The sequence below is a fragment of the Camelus dromedarius genome, chromosome 12 (genome assembly GCF_036321535.1).
Source record: "Camelus dromedarius isolate mCamDro1 chromosome 12, mCamDro1.pat, whole genome shotgun sequence".
Classification (NCBI taxonomy): domain Eukaryota; kingdom Metazoa; phylum Chordata; class Mammalia; order Artiodactyla; family Camelidae; genus Camelus; species Camelus dromedarius.
This window is the reverse complement of record NC_087447.1, coordinates 46635142-46653366: the sequence shown is the minus strand read 5'-3', so window position 1 is coordinate 46653366 and position 18225 is coordinate 46635142. Positions and strand designations below refer to the sequence as shown.

Below are 18225 nucleotides of genomic sequence, written 5' to 3'. Positions count from 1 at the left end.
AGGCGCCCAGTCTCTGGGGAGCCCTAGCCCATGCCCCGCCCCTACCCAACCCCCAATGCCCAACACACAGGGAGGAGGCAGGGCCACTGGAGACAGGAGGTTTTATTGATGCTGATGGGGGTGGGAAAGGCCCCCCAGGAGGGCTGAGTCAGTCAGCGGATGCATAAGGCCTGGGCACATAGGGGTAGGTTAGGGCACATTCATCTTAGGATTCTGTGGCTCCTTCTTTGGGGAAGGGAGAGAGCATCTTGAGGGGGGAGCAATTTGAAGAGCAGCAAGGGAGAGGTTAGGGATGGCTGAGAGGTCCTAACCTGAGAGAAGGCACCATAATAGCCAGCAACATCTGTGTGGAAAGCTGGATCAACTGGTCAGTAGGGGAAAGTGGGGAGGAGGCACTGGGTTGGCTTCTTGGGGAGGGTTCCAACCTTGGCCTGGGTGAGCTCTCGAGAATACCTGGTGTTCCCAAGCAGAGTAGGGCAGGGCCCAAAGCCTCTTTCCCTGTGGGCCTCCTTAAGGAGAGAAAGGCATTCGAGGACCCCCTGGCAAGGGGTGCCAGAATTAGTCCTTAAGGCACAGCTGGGGGCAGACAAGGCGCCAAGGCACAAAGGCACAACTGGTGGGGGGGCAGGGGCAGCCTCCAAGCTGAGTGCCAGGGTCACAAGAGGACGCAGGACCGCCCACGCTTGACTGGCGTGGGGTTGAGCACAGCCCGGACAGCCTCCGCAAACACTTCCTTGACGCCGTCCTGCTGCAGGGCCGAGCACTCGAGGTAGCGCACAGCGTGGATCTGCTTGGCCAGCGCCTGGCCCTGCTGCGGTGTGATGGGCGCCTGGCCCTGCTCCTTGAGGCGCCGGAGGGTGTCAGGCTGGGATCTCAGGTCCTTCTTGGTGCCCACCAGGAGGATGGGCACGTCGGGGCAGTGATGGCACACCTCTGGATGCCACTTGTGCCGCACATTCTCATAGGAGGGCGGACTGGCAATGGAGAAGCAGATGACGAAGACGTTGGTCTGAGGGTAGGAGAGTGTGCGGAGGCGGTCGTACTCCTCCTGGCCCGCTGTGTCCCACAGGTTCAGGTTCACCGTGCGCCCGTCAACTGCACTCTGGGCGCTGTAATTGTCGAACACTGTGGGGATGTACTCCTTGGGGAAGGCATTGGTTGTGTAGCAGATGAGCAGGCACGTCTTGCCCACAGCCCCATCGCCCACCACCACACACTTGATGCTCTGCATCGTGGGTGAAGCTGCTGTAGCGGAGGCAATGCCTCCTTCCCCTTCTGGACCCCTCTGGATTCAGTGACCTGTGGACAGATGAGAGGGACACTCTTGGTTAGGAAGAAAGGATGGGGCCTACAGAGGGAAACCAGCTCCAGTACTCTTCACCTGCCACCATCCTGCAGTCCCATCAAGACAGACCTCAGAGAGACAGACACACAATGAGAGAGAGGCCCTGAGAACAAGCAAAGATGCTCAGGGATAAGGAGGCTGGCACTATAATGTGTAATATATTATGTGAAGCACATAAGTTCTGATGCCAGACTAAGATCAAAATCTGGTTTTGCTATCTCCTAGTGTATGACTCTGAGCAAATTACTTAACCTCTCTATGCCACATTTTTGTAATCTGTAAAATGGGGATAAAATAATACCTACTTTATTGGGTTATTATGAGGATTACATAAGTTAACACACATAAAGCATTTAGAGCAGTGCCTAGTCATAATAAGCATTCAATAAGTATCAGCTACTTTTATTTTTCCTCCAGGAAGTATAGACACAAAAGGAGGGTGCACAAGTATAGGGATCTGCCAGATCCTCTATCAGATGTGGACCTCTCCCACCAAGTAGACTGGAGTGGGCTTCTGGCACAGGGCAGCTGACCCAGGTCACTCTGAGATGCAGCCATGGATGGATCCTCTCCCAACTCAGGGCTACCCTGCCTAATGCACTGTTTCAACTCCAAACCTGTCATCTTTGGTTTGGCTACTGAGCACAAACCAAAAGGTTCAATGAGAAACCTGTGGAGTGAGGAGCACAATTCTCCAGACAGCTGCCCTATCTCAATCCAGGAGCCCTGGGGATGGGGAAGAGGTGGGAGAACGTACCCCATCAGTTTTGGAAGCATGGGAAACCCTATCTGGCCACACAAACCCAGGCTGGCAACTCAGTGCAGGAGAGCACTGGAGACTGAGCCAGGGCTGGGATTTGGTCTGGAATCTGGGTGTGTAATAATGAATGAGACAGAAGCTGTGGCTCACAGACGTCCACACCTTCTCTCAAGGTGGTGTAAGGCAGATCCTCTAAACCCAGCCAAGAGGGTTGAACAAAAGAGTAAGAAAAAAACCTTGGTTTTCTCCTCAATCTTTTGTCCCTTTCCTGAGACCGTGGCCTGTGCCTCTGAAGAATTTGAGGGGCTTCCGGACTCTTGGGTAGAGAACACGGTGCATTAAAGCACTATCACTGAGAACACATGCTGGAATCAGACTAGCCAGGGATTCTAATCAACTAGTCATGTATGATCTCAGGCAACATATTTAAGTTTCATGAGCCTCAAATGTTCTCATCTGTGAGATAGGGATAATCTTGCCTATTGGGTTAGAATTGGTCAGATCATGAAATGAGCTAACATGTAAAGAGTGTTTGGTGTGAGGTGTGGCACATAGGAAGTACCAAATGAACTGGCTGCTGTAATTATCTGTGGGGTAAGTTTGAGAGGAGTCCCCCCTCCAGCCATCATCCTGGTCCCCTCTGCAGCTCAGAGGGCCTCGGGGTGAGGAACTGCTCTTCCGAGTTCTAGAACAGAACAGAGCTTCTGGAAACCCTATGATTATTTATACTGCCGTGGCAAGGGTCCTCCTCTAATTGGCTACTTCCCCTCAGCCATGGGGGACTTTTTCTGGCTAGTATGTGACTTCCTTTCCCTGACTCTCTCACAACCAGGTCACTGCTCCCTGGAAGGGGGACAGCCCTGTTTTAGACACACCCAGATCTCTTAAGTATTGCCTGCTCCACCCAAGCACCATCACCACTGGCCCATTTTCCCCACTTTACTTCATACATGGCAAGACTGCACCCTAGTCTGATAATCGCTCACCCCCGCCCCCAGCCTGACCTCTCAACATTGGGTTCCAAAGCCTCAAAAATCAAATTTGGAGGAGAAAGGGGAATCCACCATTGGAAACAGGAAAAGGAACTCTGGTGGTGTGGAATCTGCATAGGACCCATGGCTTGGTGCCAGCTCCCTCCCAGGCCCCAACTTCCCCGGGGACCAGCTGGGAGGGAAAGGGGTTCATTCTATGAGGTTGCCTCTCTGGTTCATATTAAAAAATACTTCCATCTTATTTGTATAAATAAGTGTGTGTGTTCAACCTCTGGAAAGAGGATAGAGGGCCTCAGGGTATGGGTCCAAGAAGACAGTAAGGACCCTCTAGGGCAGTGGAGAGAACTTTAGACTAGAAGTCAAGGGACCTAACCTAAGTCTGAGCCCCAGCTCTGCTCTCCTGCTGACTCACCGTAACCAGGCATGAGGCACTTACCCTCTCTGGACCTCAGTTTCCCAATCCATGAAAAGAAGAGAAAAAAGCCTGTGCAAGGGTACTAAGTGGATGAAATGAGATGTTAAGAGCCCTGGGAGCAGGGGACAGGATGATGGGAAAAGAAAAGGCCCTCAGGAACAGGGGGTGGAGTGGGAGGGCCGAGTCAGTCAGGAAATGCACAAGACCTAGGTACATGGGGGCAAGTCAGGGCGCCTTCATCTTCTCAGGATTCTGTGGCTTCTTCCTTGGGGAGAAGAGAGAGCATCTTGGGGTGGGGGTGTTGGTGCCATTACTCTTGTCCACTGTATTAGCTGGGAGACCTCAGCACTTCCACACAAAGCAGGGGAGTGGGCATGGTAGGGTGACCTTGAACCCTTCCCCCTCAAGCCCAGCACAGGGCTGGCCCAGGCAGGAAGGCAAGGAGGGAACTCTGGCCGGCAGTCACAAGGCCCAAGAGACTGGAAGTACAGCTGGCTCCAGGCTGCTTTCTAGGGAGGGGTTATCAACCAGCAATCAGTAAATCAGCCCTCAAAGGAGCAGGGAGGGAGAGGGTAGCTTCCGGGCTGGCAAGGGAACAGGGACTGACACCGGAAAAGGATCATGAGTGGGATGGTGTCCAGAAACAAGCAGGGCAGAGGCAGTGTTTTATAGGGCCAAGAGCACTGGACACCTGAATCTGACCTGCATTCACCTGCTGACTCTGCCCTTTGATTAAAAGCCCTCACATGGTACAACCCTGTATAGATCACATGGTATTATGTTATTTGATCCTTATAACAACCTAACAGTACTATTCCTATTTACAGATAAGGAAACAAATGCAGAGCAGTAAAAGAAACCCTGCGTCACACAGCCAGTTAGCATGGGAGCTAGGACACAAACCCCAGTTTTGTGATGCAAAGCCTGGTGTTTTCCTCAATGTGTCACACAGCCTCCAAGTTACCCTTTACCGGCTGACTTTATGACCTTAAGCAAGTAAGTCACTTCCCTTCCTGGAACCTCAGTTTCTTCATCAGCACAACAGGTGTGATAAAACTAGCCCTCCCTGCCTCAAAGGACAGCAGTGAGGATCCTGAGCATGGGAAGGAATGTGCTTGGGAAATTGGGCAGCGCTGTGCACACAGGAGGTGGCAAGAACAAAGCCTTTCACACCAAGAGGCAGGAAACACTGAGCATGCAGGTGTCTGAGTGGTGGTGTCAGTCCACTCCTCCCTACTCAGGTCTAGTTCAGACCCTTATTCTCTCCCAGGACAACTCTTTTCTCTGAAATCCATGGCTTGAACTGGGTGAAATAAGCTGCTACAACTCATTTAAGGAGGGCACATGCTAAAACGTAGGGTCTAGCCTGTATCACGTAGGAAGAAGGGACAGTCAATGCTGCAGGGGGTCAAACAAGGAGAGGGGTTGGGGAATCAACTTTGACTTACTCACTAGGTCACTTTTTTTTTTTTAAAAAAAGAACTTTTATTTAGAAAATAAATTGTTTGCCGATTGGTATAGTATTAGCCAAATGACAATGACTTGTTCTGGCTTTCTATTCCCAACTTAATTCAGATCTTGCCTGTCCCTCATCTTGGTGCTCAGAGTTCTTCATAATCTGTCAGGGGTTTTGGAGTCAGACACTCCTGGGATTAAATCCTAGTCCTGGTGCTATGAGCTAGGTAACAGTACCAACTTTATAAGGTTGTTACATGGATTAAGTGTGCTGATGTGCAATATATGTGTACAAAGCAGGTACCTTGCAATGTGAGTTTCCAACCCCCAGGGGTCTTCACTGTCTTGTGTAAACAAGCCAGGATCATTCTTGCCCCTGAACTTTTGTTCTTCTCTCTGCTGCCGTTCCCTCTCCCCTCTCAAATCTTCCTGACTCAAGGCCTGGCTTAAGTCTCATGGTCCCATGAGGCGACTGAATTCTCCTTTGAACTTCCATAGCATGGCCACCCTTTGAACCCTTCTTTGGCTCTGTGTGACTCCTTCTCCAATAGTCGTACATGAGTGCCTTAGCTTGAGGATGCCCCCTGCTCCCCAAATACTGAAGCTTGAGCTTCTCGACTCCCCCACAGAAAAGCTGAATATAGGGCTAGGCAAATGGGACTGTGCAACCACTGCCTCCTGGTCTGCTTGCTTCTGTTCCTGTTACTGCGATCTCGATAGACAGGTCAGAAGCCCGGTCTGGACTAAACCCCACAGCCAACACTGCAATGCTGAATCTTTTTAGATAGCAATGGCAGCCGAAAGCTTTGACTAGGATAGGCAAAAATCTCTTTTCCCAGTACTGGCCTGACCTGGCTTCCATGGGGAGCACAGCCCATGGGGGTTCACCCTGTCTGAGTGTGGTCCCTGGAGCCCAGCTTGTACCCAGTGGGGCTTGGTCTCGGGGTGTGGCCCAGGCAGGCCCAGAATGGGGGAGGGAAAGGAAGCAGCAGATTGCTTGATTGCCAGATCTCTGTGGCCGTTATAGCAGGGGAAGTGTCCCAATTGGGAGTGGGGGAGGGGAGGAACAGGCTGTAAGAGAAGGGGGGTGTGGAAGCAGTGGAAACTTACAAACCTGCCTCCCTGACATGAGGGATCCCCTTTGTGCAGCCCTCCCTGAAACTCATTCTAACTATAATCCATCACTCTGGTTATTCCGATCCTGAGCTCTGGCCACATAACCGTGATGCTCTCTACAAGGAGCCTCCACATTTTCTTCCCCAAAACACATGAAACAGCAGTATTCACTGTCCTAGTGGGAATCCAGCATTTCTTCCCCACTTCCATCCTTTGACCCCCAACCCAGCAGCTCAGAAGGCTCCAACTGCCTCAAAGGATCCTTCTACATTGGTCCTCCAGAGCCAAGCCACATCCTCCAGGGAAGTTTTTGTAAGTCACCCAAGTCATAGAGGACTTATCCTACCCAAGGTCTGCTCCCTGATTCTCTCACAGGTATATTCTATCACATGTCACGTGGAAGCTGATCTGAATCTTATCTCTGGTCATAGACTGGGAGGGCCTAGGGGGCAAGGTCCTGGCTGACCTGTCTCCCTAGGCTGAGCACAGCACACGGTGGCTGTCAGTAAATACCTGAATGAACTCAATCTGTCCTTCACGTCTTTGCACATGGGAGTTCCTCTTTCTGGAATTCTGCTTCCTCTCAACCCTTCCTGCCCCTCACCCTAGAGCCTCCAGTCCTTCAGGGCCCAGCTCTGTTCCCCAGCTACTCAGGACACCACAGCCACCCCTTCTTCTGCCCTACCTTCCCCAGCACTGTTATTACATTGTGCTGAACTAACTGGATGCCTCATGAGGAGGCCCTGCTTACTTCCAGAAGCCCAATAGAGGGCTAAGCAAAAGCTGCAGACAGGCATACATCTCCTATCCCATCAATCCAGACTTTGATTCGGGGAACAAGGAAGCACCTCCATGCCTAGGAGACACCAGACAAGGGTAACCAGCTTCCCTCCTACCCACCCTTGCACCAGGAGTGCAATTTAGGGTTAACGAACACATAGGCTAAATTGCCCTGTCCTCAAATGGAAGGGTGAGAGGGGCGGAGCAGGCATAGCCAGCCCAGTGGTGATGAGGAGAATGGATAGGAAAAGTGGTCCTGATGGGCATAAGGATTGGGACTATCAGGACTGGTCAAGAATGAGGCCAAGGTCAGGGTCAGTGTTGGATCAGCTGCAGAAGCTCTGCCAGTCTGTTTGTTTTGAATAGAAGGCAGGAGGAGAGGTGGTACAAAGAGGCTCAAAGGGGCTGCAGCTGTGTGCTAGGAGGAGGACGCTGGGAGAGACATGAGGTCAGTGTGGGGCTGGGAACAGGCCAAGGGCTGAGTCTTGCTCTTTCTTCCCATTCTCCCATCAGCAGGGACAGAACCCGAGAGCCTAGTTCCCAGCCTTAAAAAAAAATCCACACTGGAGAATTCTCTACCTCTTGCCATTCTCCACCCTTCAGCCCTGCATAGGGTCCTGCACTGCCCCAGGTAGGATGGAGTGAGCTGACTGCCCACTAGGGGCTGGGGAGGAGGAGGAAACAAACGACAGCTGGAGCTGGGAGGGCTGTGGGAGGCTGGGACCCTTTTACTCGGTCCCTGTTCTTTCCATGTACCAGCACTTGGGGTGCTCCATAGAGGGTGAGCCCCAGGGCCAGAGTAGCTCTGGCGGCAGTTAAGGAGGCAGGCCCCTCCCCCACCAGGCAGCACAGAGGAAGGCTCAACCCTGGCTTCCTCCTCCTTTCCTCCTCCCTGCCCCAGCAGCTCAGCAGTCTGGGGGGCCCCACAAAAGGCCCGTGAAGTGGCACTTCCTTTGCCTTTGCTCTTTTCACATGAGGCTGTACAGAAATGCCATCCTCCCAATCCTGCCTCCGCCACCTGAAAATACCCACAGAGAGACCCAGGGCCTCCCAGGCCCTTCAGCCCGCCCCAGACCTGAGGGGGTTTCCACAAGGGAAAAAAACACCAGGGAGGAAACTCCGGTATCTATTTTCCACTGTCAGTGGGGCAGAGCTGGAGCCAGGCACCAGGTACTCCCCCATATTGCCACCCCCTGGCAAATTCCCTGCCACTCTTTGCCTTCTTCTCTTGTGTTTTGGGGAAAGGGGGCACACCACAGTTCTTGTCCTTGGACACATAGAGACTGTTCAAGGCTGGGCCCAGAGTCAGGGCACTGCTATGAGGGGCCCTTGGGAGAAGGAGAGTCAGAGCTCTCAGTATTCTATATGCTCTTTGAGGTATTGATAGACAACTTTTTACTGCTGAAGCTGAGCCACAAGAGACAAAATTGACTAGGGTTACACAGAGGGTTGGGAGCAAATCCAGGACAAGGACCTGGGTCTCTTGACCTCCAGCCTGGGAATGGGCCTATCCCTCTGACCTCATTCAGGATGGCCCTACCATGGTTTATCCCTTCGGGAAATGGGCCAAAGGAGCGAGGTTGGTGTCTGAGCTCTTTTTGCTTCCAGGCCCTCATGCCAAGAGCATACCCGAGCATATATGATTTAGAACAGACATTACTGGACAGACAGACAGCCTGCCCCAGCTGGGGAGTGCCTTCTCTGGCTCTAGCTCCTGGGGAGATGCCCTCCCCCCATGACTTGAGGACAAAAGAGGAAGCTGGACCCTGGACAGGAAAACCCATTTGTTCTGGGGAGGCAGCCCTGGCTCTGTTTTTGGTTTCCCTTCTCACAGACTCCTACAAGTCTCACCACTAGTGGGTCTGCACTGTGTATGCAGGGAGGGGTCTTCAGTCTGGGCCGGGGCACCCATTTCTTCCCAGTTGCCCAGCTACCTGCATTCTAATATCTTTCCCACTGTCTCACTACAGCCACAACCTTTCAAATCTTCTTGTTCATGACCCCTAAAAGGTCACACCAGCCACCTCATCTGCCCTAACATCTTGCCAGAAACAACCCTCCATATCCTAGATTCTCAGCCAGGACCCGAACAATCTCATATCAGTTCTGTTCACGTCAAGACCTTGACCATATTTCTTTAGCTAAGACCTCAGCAGCAGTCCCCTATAGCAGGCACATCCCCCCCTCCCTCCCCCTGTTTCCCCACTTAGATCCCTCCCACCCCAGTCACATTTTTCTAGCAGTGACTTTCATGCAATTAGCTCAAACCTCCAGTGGGGCCAGATCTTGCTTGGGAGAAGCTCTGTCTCATCCATCCTATTTTCACCCTTAGAGCCTATGGGTTGCTCAGTTATCTAAAATAAGTACTAATTTGGCAGGCAGGGAGTCAGGACTCCTGGGTGGTTTTTTACTGAGCCCTAATGCTCGGAGAGTGCCTTGCATACATATCCTTCCCTGAGCTGGGATTTTTATGCTGGTCCCTGGGATTTCCTCCTGGGGCCAAACCCCCTATACCTCCCAGAATGAGAGCAGGAGAGACAGGAGTGCAGAGGAAGGGACCATCCATGGGACAGCGACAACCATGAGAAGGGAAGAGGACAGAATGGGGAATGGGGATAGTCCTTAAATCTGGCTGTGCTTGGGAATCCCACAAAGTAGACTTGCTTCCCTCCACTTCTCTCTTTTTTTTTTTTTTTTTCTAGTGGAGAGAAATAAATACAGTAGACTTGAGGAGGTAGGCAAAAGCAGGATCTCTCAGCATGCATCTCAAAGGCTTGAGGAGGGAGCTCTAGAATGGGGACAACAGCTTATAGAGCCAGGCTTATTGAGGATGCCTGAAGGCAAAGGGGTCAGCAGAACTCCAGAGGGCTTCCTGGTCACCAAGGCCTCGAGGAAGTTGAGGGGACACGGGTATCTAGCCTGGGAAGGCCCTGGAAGGCAGCAGGAAAGAGAGGGCAGACATCTTTGTCTCATGCCCCTCTTCTTTTCCTGAATTGAAGCTAAAACAGTTAAGACTTAAGTTAGACCAGCTGTAGTCTTCCCTCCATAATCCTGCCTTTACTCCTCTCAATCCTTCCTCACACCTAGCTGACCCAGTCCCATTCTCCCTGGCAGGTAGTGCTGGAACCAGTAAGCACTGGAGTCAGGGACCTTCAGGCTCTCCCGCAGCCTCCAGGCCTGGCCTCTTGATCAAGCACCCAAGGGTCTGGGTGATCTGATTTCCCACGGCCTCTCTCACCAGTCCTATTCCTGTGTCACTCTACTCTGATACCCTGACTGCTACAGACTGCTTCCTCCTGCCTAACCGCAACCTCACCCACTGCAGGTTCCCTTCATTCTGTTCATTCTGCTGGCTTCCCCTGCTTTGAGCCCTCTCAAGGCTGAGGGCAGTTATTTTGTCTCCTAAAGATAAAGATGTAGACACGCAGACACTTGTACGTGCATACACAGAGAGGTTTTCTAGCCCTTTCATCATCTCTATCAGTGGGGGTTGCAGCCTGCCTCTCTGAACTAGGGAGGTTTGAAAAGGTTCTTAAACTCAGCAAAGATCCTGAGCCCCTCTAGCAAAGCTAGAGATAAGTGACTGAAAAAGAAGGAGAAAGGAATCAAGAGGAAGGGAAGATGGAAGAATCAAGAGGGTAATATGTGTGCGGGAGCCAGAAGCTGGGCAAGGAAGGGACAGGGGAGGCCACAGGGAGAGGACAGAGATGGACAGAGCGGAAGGGTAGGCGAGAGGTCAAGGCCCAGGCATGACTGTGTGTCTTGGGGAAAAAAGACTGAAGAGGATGCGAGAAGAGGGTGACGTAGGGTTTGTGGAGGAAGACAGAATGAGAACATTTAGAATTCAGGGACTAACAATGGGGGTCGGGGGACTAGGAGATGACTCCCAACCATTTCCCAAGGCTAGAACCTCTGCTGCCTCCCAGAAGCCCGATTCTCTCCATCTCCTGCTCTCAGTGATGCCATCTTGTCAAGGACTATCAGTACCTATGAATGAGGGTCCTTCCACATCTAGTCACAGGGCAAAACCAGGCCCTTTCCTTCCTCAGTTTACCCCTCCAAAGAGCAAGGTCAGGCACTTGTCAGCTAGGCACAGCCAATGCGAGCTCAATAAATACCTGTCGCTCTGTTTCAGGGATGGAGAGGTTGGACCTCAGAAAAACAAACATACAGAGAAAAGTATTGGGGTCGTCGGCGAGGTTCCCCCATCTTCCTCCTGAGTGCAGAGGGCCCTTGGGCTGCAGGCTGTGAGCGTAGGTCTGGACCGGCCTCGATCTTCCAGAGGACTCTTTCTCTGCGATCTAAGGCTTTAAAGGCCAGACACCGCCCCTCCCTCAACCTCACAAGTGTCACAACTGCCGGAGCAGAGGGAGAGCCTTCTAAAGCCCTTAGGGCCCCCTCCCCTAAACACACTTCGGAACAGCCCCCCACAACTCCTGAGGGCACCCCATCTCCCAGCTCTGAGCTCTCCCACTCAGAGACTTTTCTCTTGGAGCAGGGGCTCCTCCGACCTCAGGGATCCCTCGCGGCTCCCAGGAGCCAGTACAGCCGCCCTCGGTGCAGGAACCCACCCTCCTCGAGCCGCCGCCGGCTCGCAGTGGCCCGTCCCCGCCCCGCCCGGTCGGCCGCGCCCGCCCAACTTGGAGCGAGCCGCGCACCTCCCGCTGCGGCCTCCCGCAGCCAAACTTCCCGGGACCGCGCCCGCGTCCGGTCCCAGGCCCGCCGGGCTCCCCACCCCTGGACCCCCAGCCCGCGGGCCGGCTAGGGACCTCACCTGGCGCCCTCCCCGCCGCGGGGGAGCTGGGGGCGGCGGCAGCGGCTCAGGGCTCAAGAAGGAAGTGAGAGCGGGAGGCCGGAGGAAGTGGGGGGGGCGGGCCGGCCGGCGGGGCGGGGCGCGGGGGCGGGCCGGGGCGGGGAGGGGCCCGACCAGGAAGTCGGCGGCCGGGCCCCCCACCCCCGGTCTCCCCCATCAGGCTGGACCCCGGCCGGGTGCTGGGCTCCCCAACCCCAACCCTCTGCCTCTGAGACTCTTAAGGTCAGGCCTCCTAAGGTCAGTCCTTCCGTTCTCCTTGCCACCCCCCACCCCAGTAGAGGTCCTAGCCATGGCACTAGACTTTTGTCCCCCTCCTCGTATCTCGCCCCCACCAACCCCCGCGGGAAGATGCTGAGAACAGGCGCGCCTAGGCCTGGTGCCTTCAGTCAATCTCAGGGATCGAGCGATGGCTCAGACTGGGGGTTGGCCAGAATGGGTCAGGCTGGGGCAGTCCCCACCCCTGCCCCGAGTCCCGGGGGAGTACGGGGTGGTGGTGAATCAGCAGTAGGAAGGCCTCAGACCCCTGGGGAGGGTGCGGAGACCGGGGGGAAGGGGAGCTGGCGTCAGCACCCGGGGAAAGACAAGATCAGCAGAGAGGCAGGCGGAGCCGCGGGCCCCAAAAACAGGATGTCGTGTCGTTGTTCCGCACCCGGCGGCTCCGCGCGCCCAGGCTCTGAGGAGGGCGCAGGGCGGAGCGAAGACATGGGGCTCCCCTCGCCCCCTCTTCTCGCTGGGGCGCGCAACTGCTTGGGACTGAAGGGCCGCACCCAGTCCCGAATCCTGCCTGGGCCCTGGGGCCGGGAGGATGGGCAGACTCATGGGCGCCCTCTGGTGCTTCTGCTCCCCGGCCTCGCGCGTGGAGCTCTAACTTGAGAAAGGGTATCTTTCGTTCAGCACAAACTTTTTGAGCGCCTACCACGTGCACAAATGCGTGCTAGATGCTATGGAGGAAAACGGAGGTGTGTACGAAAGGCTCCTTGTCTCCAAGAGGCCTTCCAGATAAAGATGAAGAACAACCCGAGAATAAACAGTTTAACCTTTCTGAGCCTCAGTTCTGTCTTTGGCAAAGTAGAATAACCCTCTCCATCCTGTCGTTTTGAAGATGAGAATGTATGTAAAAGGCCTGCTGTCAATGCCTGGCTCAAAATAAACACTCAACAAATGCTTCTTTTCTTCTTCTTTTAAAAACTCATACTACTATACCAATGAATTCCCTAAACACAACGTGCCTGCCCACATCTTTGAGTCTTTGCACATTCTATTCCCTTTGCCTGACTTCTTTCCTTCAGTATTGACTGCCAGGAGAAATCCACTCAGTATGTCCCAATCTGGCCCTAATGAACCACTCCCCACCTGACTGCCTCCAACAACACACGTGCTGGGGCACACACACACACACACACACACACCCCTACCTCTGCCATGCAGTTGATAGTCTCTTCCAGTGCTGTCCAATGGAAATACAATGAGCCACATATTTAATTTAAAATTTTCCAGTGATGACATTTTTTAAAAAGTAAAAAGAAACAGGTAAAGTTAATTTTAATAATATATTTTACTTAGCCCAACATATCCAAAATACTATCGTTCAACATACAATATAAACATTATTGAATAGGATGTTTTACATTCTTTTTTGTCACTGAATCTTTGAAATATAGTGTACTTTTTACATTTAGAGTACATATGAATTTTGGATAGACACATTTCAAGTGCTCAATGGTACCTGTAGCTAGTGAGTATGGTATGGAATGCAGATGTTAAAGCCTCTACCAGGTTCAGGCAGGTAAAAGACTGAGTAGATGAATTCATGAATTCATTCTCCATGATACTTCTTTGCAAGGTTCCCTGATCCTCCAAGCAGAGTTTGGATCTCTCTCCTCCCTCCCCATAGCACTTGGAAGGAAAGGAAACCAGGAAAGGCAAGAGGAAAATCTGATTCCCCTCCATAATCTAATGGAAACACAAGGCTAGTGCTTAGCATTTGATATTGAAGAAAGGATTGTGAGGTTCCATTAAAGACAGAGTTCAGTAGAGGATATACTAAAATGGCTTCTATGAAGCCATTAAAAATTGTGCCCCAGAATCAAGGTTTTTGAACTGTGTTCCTAGAGTTCCCTTCCCAGGACCTGAGAGCAGGAAAATAATGGGGCTCTGGCCTCTCTTCCTTTCAACCAGAGTTAGTTTGCTTTGGTCTGATTTAAATACTAGTGTTATGGATAAAGGGTTCTTTTTTGTTGTTTTTTTAAGCTTTCTGCAAAAATATGTAAAAATCAATTTTGGAAGCATAGTGGTAAAAGTAGGTACAGTAGACCAAAAGGCTGTATTGGCAGCCTAGGGTCAGACTGCATTTCCTGAACCCTTGGTCTTGGGCATGCCTGGCCCTGGTTAAGCTTGCTTAGTTGAGAGAACCTGACCTGGTCTTGAGGATGTCATAGTCTGATGGGATATGGGACTACTACATTTGAAGCTACTGGAGGAGGAGGAAAGGGACCTGGGCTGGGCTTCAGAAGACCTGAAGTCTAGTCTTGGCTCAGCCAGACTGGCTAAAGAGACTTTACACCAGGCCTCTCCCTTCTCTGGGTCTCAGACTCCTCCACTGGAAAACAAGGGGTTGAACCAGATGATACCTTTGAGTTCTGACCTATGATATACTCTTCAGAATAATAATTAAGTAATTAAGGTCTATGAATGTAGCATATTGCTCATAGTTCTTTAATACCATTAGGTCATCTTGCTTTGTGCTCCAGTTAATTGTATCTGTACCTAATGTCTGTCTACTCCACTAAGTGTAAGTCCTTTAAGGCTGTGTCTGATTCATCTTTGTCCACCCACTGGGCCTGGCACAGGCAGGCCAGAGCACACATTTGCTTTCAATATATGTCTGTGAAATCAAATTGCCTTAATAGAGCACTAATATGTGTAGAACTATCAGAAGCCAGGTGACTTGGAGCCACTTTTATGGCACAGATATAGGAAAGGCTAATAAGGCCAGAGGAGAGGGAGATAGGTTAGGCAGGTGGGGCTATCTGCAAAGGCTTCTTGGAGGAGGCAGATGCTGAGCTGAAGAGGGTCAGAAGAGGGCCTTACCCCAGGTGGGCTATTTCTTCTTCCTATTCTCTCACTTGTTTTCCCTGAATAGGTTAGTTCTTGGTAGGTAGGGTACATTTGTGCTCACAAGCACCTGAGAGACAAGGACACTGGGGTATTTAGAAGTGAGACAACATGTGAAAGCACTTGGTGAGGGTAGAACAGAAAGATCACAGACAGGTTCTGGAACCAGACAGTCCAGGATTCACATCCTGGTTGTACTACTTACATTGTGGCCTTTGACAAGTCACATGACCTTTCTTATTCATTCCTTGAACATATGCTAGTTGAAAACCTCTGGGCCAGGTATTGTGTCGCATGCCAATGATGTAGTGGTAAAATCATAGACAAGCCCCTATCCTGATGTAACTAGAAGGGAGCTAGTGTTTAAACAGGTAATCATACAAAAGTACAGTATAGGAGCATGTAACAGAGCCATTTAGTTTCTTTTTAAAACTGGAATAACAATACTGTGCTCTTTGTGGGATTATGAAGATTAAATGAGATAAGCAAGCGGAGTGTCTAGCCGATTGCTAAGAGTACAACAAATAAACATTACTTAATTTCTCCATATGCCTATGTTGTTTTCAAGTTTTCCCCCTGACAGTTCTTTCTTCTTTCTCAAGGTCAAAATGCTAAAGCTGACTCAGTTCCCCTAAAAGAGCCGAATGGAAATAGAGAACAAGAGAAAGGCCCTGAATTATCTCACCCCTGCCCTGGTTGGTGTTTTCCAAATGGGTCTTTCCAGCCTAGTTGTCACTGAGCTCTAGCTCCTATAGCTCATTAGTGGCCCTCAGGGTCTTCTGCTTAGTCCCAGTCCCAGGCTCTTCAGGCTGACCCTAAATCTGAGTTCTTCTTTGTCTCTGATGGGACTCAGCCTTTTGGGTCTCCTCTTGATTCCCTTGTCTTCTCTCTCTCACCCTTCCTGAGTAGAAGTAGGAGTCTCACCCTCATTACTCCCCTTATTTTGCTACCCACAAAGACAAGCCCAGTGTCTCATTTCATGACATGGGAAGACCATGGGCAATACAGAGATAGCAGAAGAATGAAAAGGGGAAGTGACAAATGAAACAAAGTTCTAGAGTCGCATCCTCGGATCCATTGTTTCTGATTCCCCCTGAGGAAATAACTGGATGGGGGGAGGGGGGACCAAGCACATGTCCAATACTTCAGGAGGGTCCCTCCTCCCAGACAGGCAGAACAATAGTTGTCCTGTTTGCCTCTAGGACGCCTTTGCTTCTTCGATGTTCTCCAAACTGGGTGGTACCCAGGTCATCTGGCATAGTCCCCTCTGGGAAATTCCTCCTTTCTCAGCCCTAGTGCATTCCAGGAGCAGCTCAGCTCGCCCAGAGTCACACAGCAGTGCCAAGGTGTGAATCTAGGCAGCCTAATTCCAGAACCCCCACTGGCCCTACATCCGTGTGCACAGCCTCTCTGCTTTGGGTAGTTACTGGTCCCTCCTCTGAGTTCCCTCATCTGCCCCTGTAGCAATTCCTCTCAAGACATTATCAACAGCTACTAATTACTCTTCATCTATATATTTCCCCTAAAAACTGAGCTCTTTGAGGATAGGAACTGGATTGTTACAAACAGGAGCTCAGTATTGAGTTGAATGAGTGAGTAAACATTGGCAGTAAGAGTCTAGAACTGATTCTGGAAGGCGAGATGACTGTGAAATTAGCCTGGGAAGAGTTGTTAGAAGCCAAGATTTCTCTCATTCCCTCCACAGCCAGACTCTGGGCAGCCTCTTAGGGATAGCTGTACTTGCCATTTTTGGACACCAGGGAGCACCACTGATAACATAGCCTAAACTCACAGATTCCTAAATTTTTCTGAACAGATTTCAGAGTCTAGTACACTTCTATTGAAGATTCTTTCACTTTCCAAATGAAGGCTATTGGTAATAAGAAACCCTGTGGTGTAGAGGAAGGACAGCTAGACTGCTGTACAGAACACACATCATTCATTCATTCACTTTTACTGAGGACCAGCTCTGTATTGGATAAAGTCCTAGTCTGGGAGAATACAAATATGAATAAAATGAAGTCCTTGATGAGCTCAGAGGCTAATGGGGAAGACAATCATAATCCAGTTATTTAAGTATTCTAAGGTATAGCAGAAGACTGGAGAGACAGAACAAGTCAGAGTAGGTGCCAAAGAAAGGAAGGGGGGTACTTTTGAGCTGGATCTATTTTTTTTGTCGTTGTTGTTGTTTTTGGCTAATTGTAACTTTTCATTCATGCTATTCTGTCATCACTGGTCAAGGCATGGCCGATTTATTTCCCTTGAACTGAGACTTGGAGGATAGGGAGGAAATCCCAAAGGAGATGTGGTTGCCACTTCATCTCCTCAGGCTCAGTTTCCTCATCTGTAAAATGAGTATAGTCTCTGACTTACCTAGCAGAGCTCTTGCGAGGGACAGATGAGATAACAGATGTGAAAGCTCTTGCAAACAGTGGAATAGAGGCATAAGAATTGTTAATCCAGTTTGATTTAACCAACATCTGCAGAATATCTATTAGGAGTAAGGCCCTAAAAGGGAGATATTCCTGGCACATGGTAAAGGCTTGGTGTATAGGTTTGAAAAAGACATAGAGATAAAAAAACAAAACAAAACAAAGCCCAAACAAACAGCAAGCTCTCTGTTTCCTCCTGAGACTTGCAATGTGGCGAGGGTTCTTACAGAAGCTGCATTTACATGAGGACCCAACCTAGGGTCTTTTGAGGTGAGAGTCACAACTTCTTATCCAGGAAGATCCATGAGGTCTCAGGATTTCCCCCTTTTGTAGAATATTAAAGCTGAACTGGATCAATATTATTGTACCTACCTAGCCTACAGTTGGGGAAACTGAGATCCAGATGAGAACTGGCTTTTCTGATGTCACATCATGATGTTGGAGGCAGAGAAGTGACCAGAATGTTTCTCCTATTGTTTGTGCTATGACTTCGGCTCCCAGACACCATTTATTATTTTTAATTGTGGTGAAATACACATAATATAAAATTTACATTTTTAAAACTATTAGGTACATTTACATTGTTTTGCAACCAATCTCCAGAACTCTTCATTTTGCAAAATGGAAACTATATCCATTATACAACAACCCTCTATCCTTCCCTTCCCTTAGCGCTTGGTGACCACAAATTTCACTACACTAGGAACCTTATATAAGTGGAATCATACAGTATTTGTCCTTTTTTGATTGGCTTATTTCACTTAGCATAATGTCCTTAAGGTTCATTCATGTTCTAGCATGTAGAATCTCCTTCCTTTTTAAGGCTGAATAATACTCCATTAGCATATATATGTATGCATATATCTATATACCTATATTACATTTTGTTTATCCACTCATCCATCCATGGATACTTGGGTTGCTCCCACCTTTTGGCTATTGTGAATAGTGCTGTTTTGAACATGGGTATACAAATATCTCTTTGAGGTCTTGCTTTCAATTT

At 50.3% G+C, this 18225-nt stretch overlaps 1 protein-coding gene across 1 annotated transcript; it reads right to left on the bottom strand.

The window, feature by feature from the left end:
- Positions 1-84: 84 nt before the first annotated feature.
- Positions 85-11786, bottom strand: RHOG (ras homolog family member G). The gene is made up of 2 exons (XM_031460215.2): positions 11638-11786; positions 85-1299 (listed from the first exon to the last, which is right to left on the bottom strand). Exon 2 carries the CDS (start codon positions 1229-1231, stop codon positions 656-658), a length of 576 nt encoding a protein of 191 aa, XP_031316075.1. The 5' UTR covers positions 1232-1299; positions 11638-11786; the 3' UTR covers positions 85-655.
- Positions 11787-18225: the final 6439 nt, after the last annotated feature.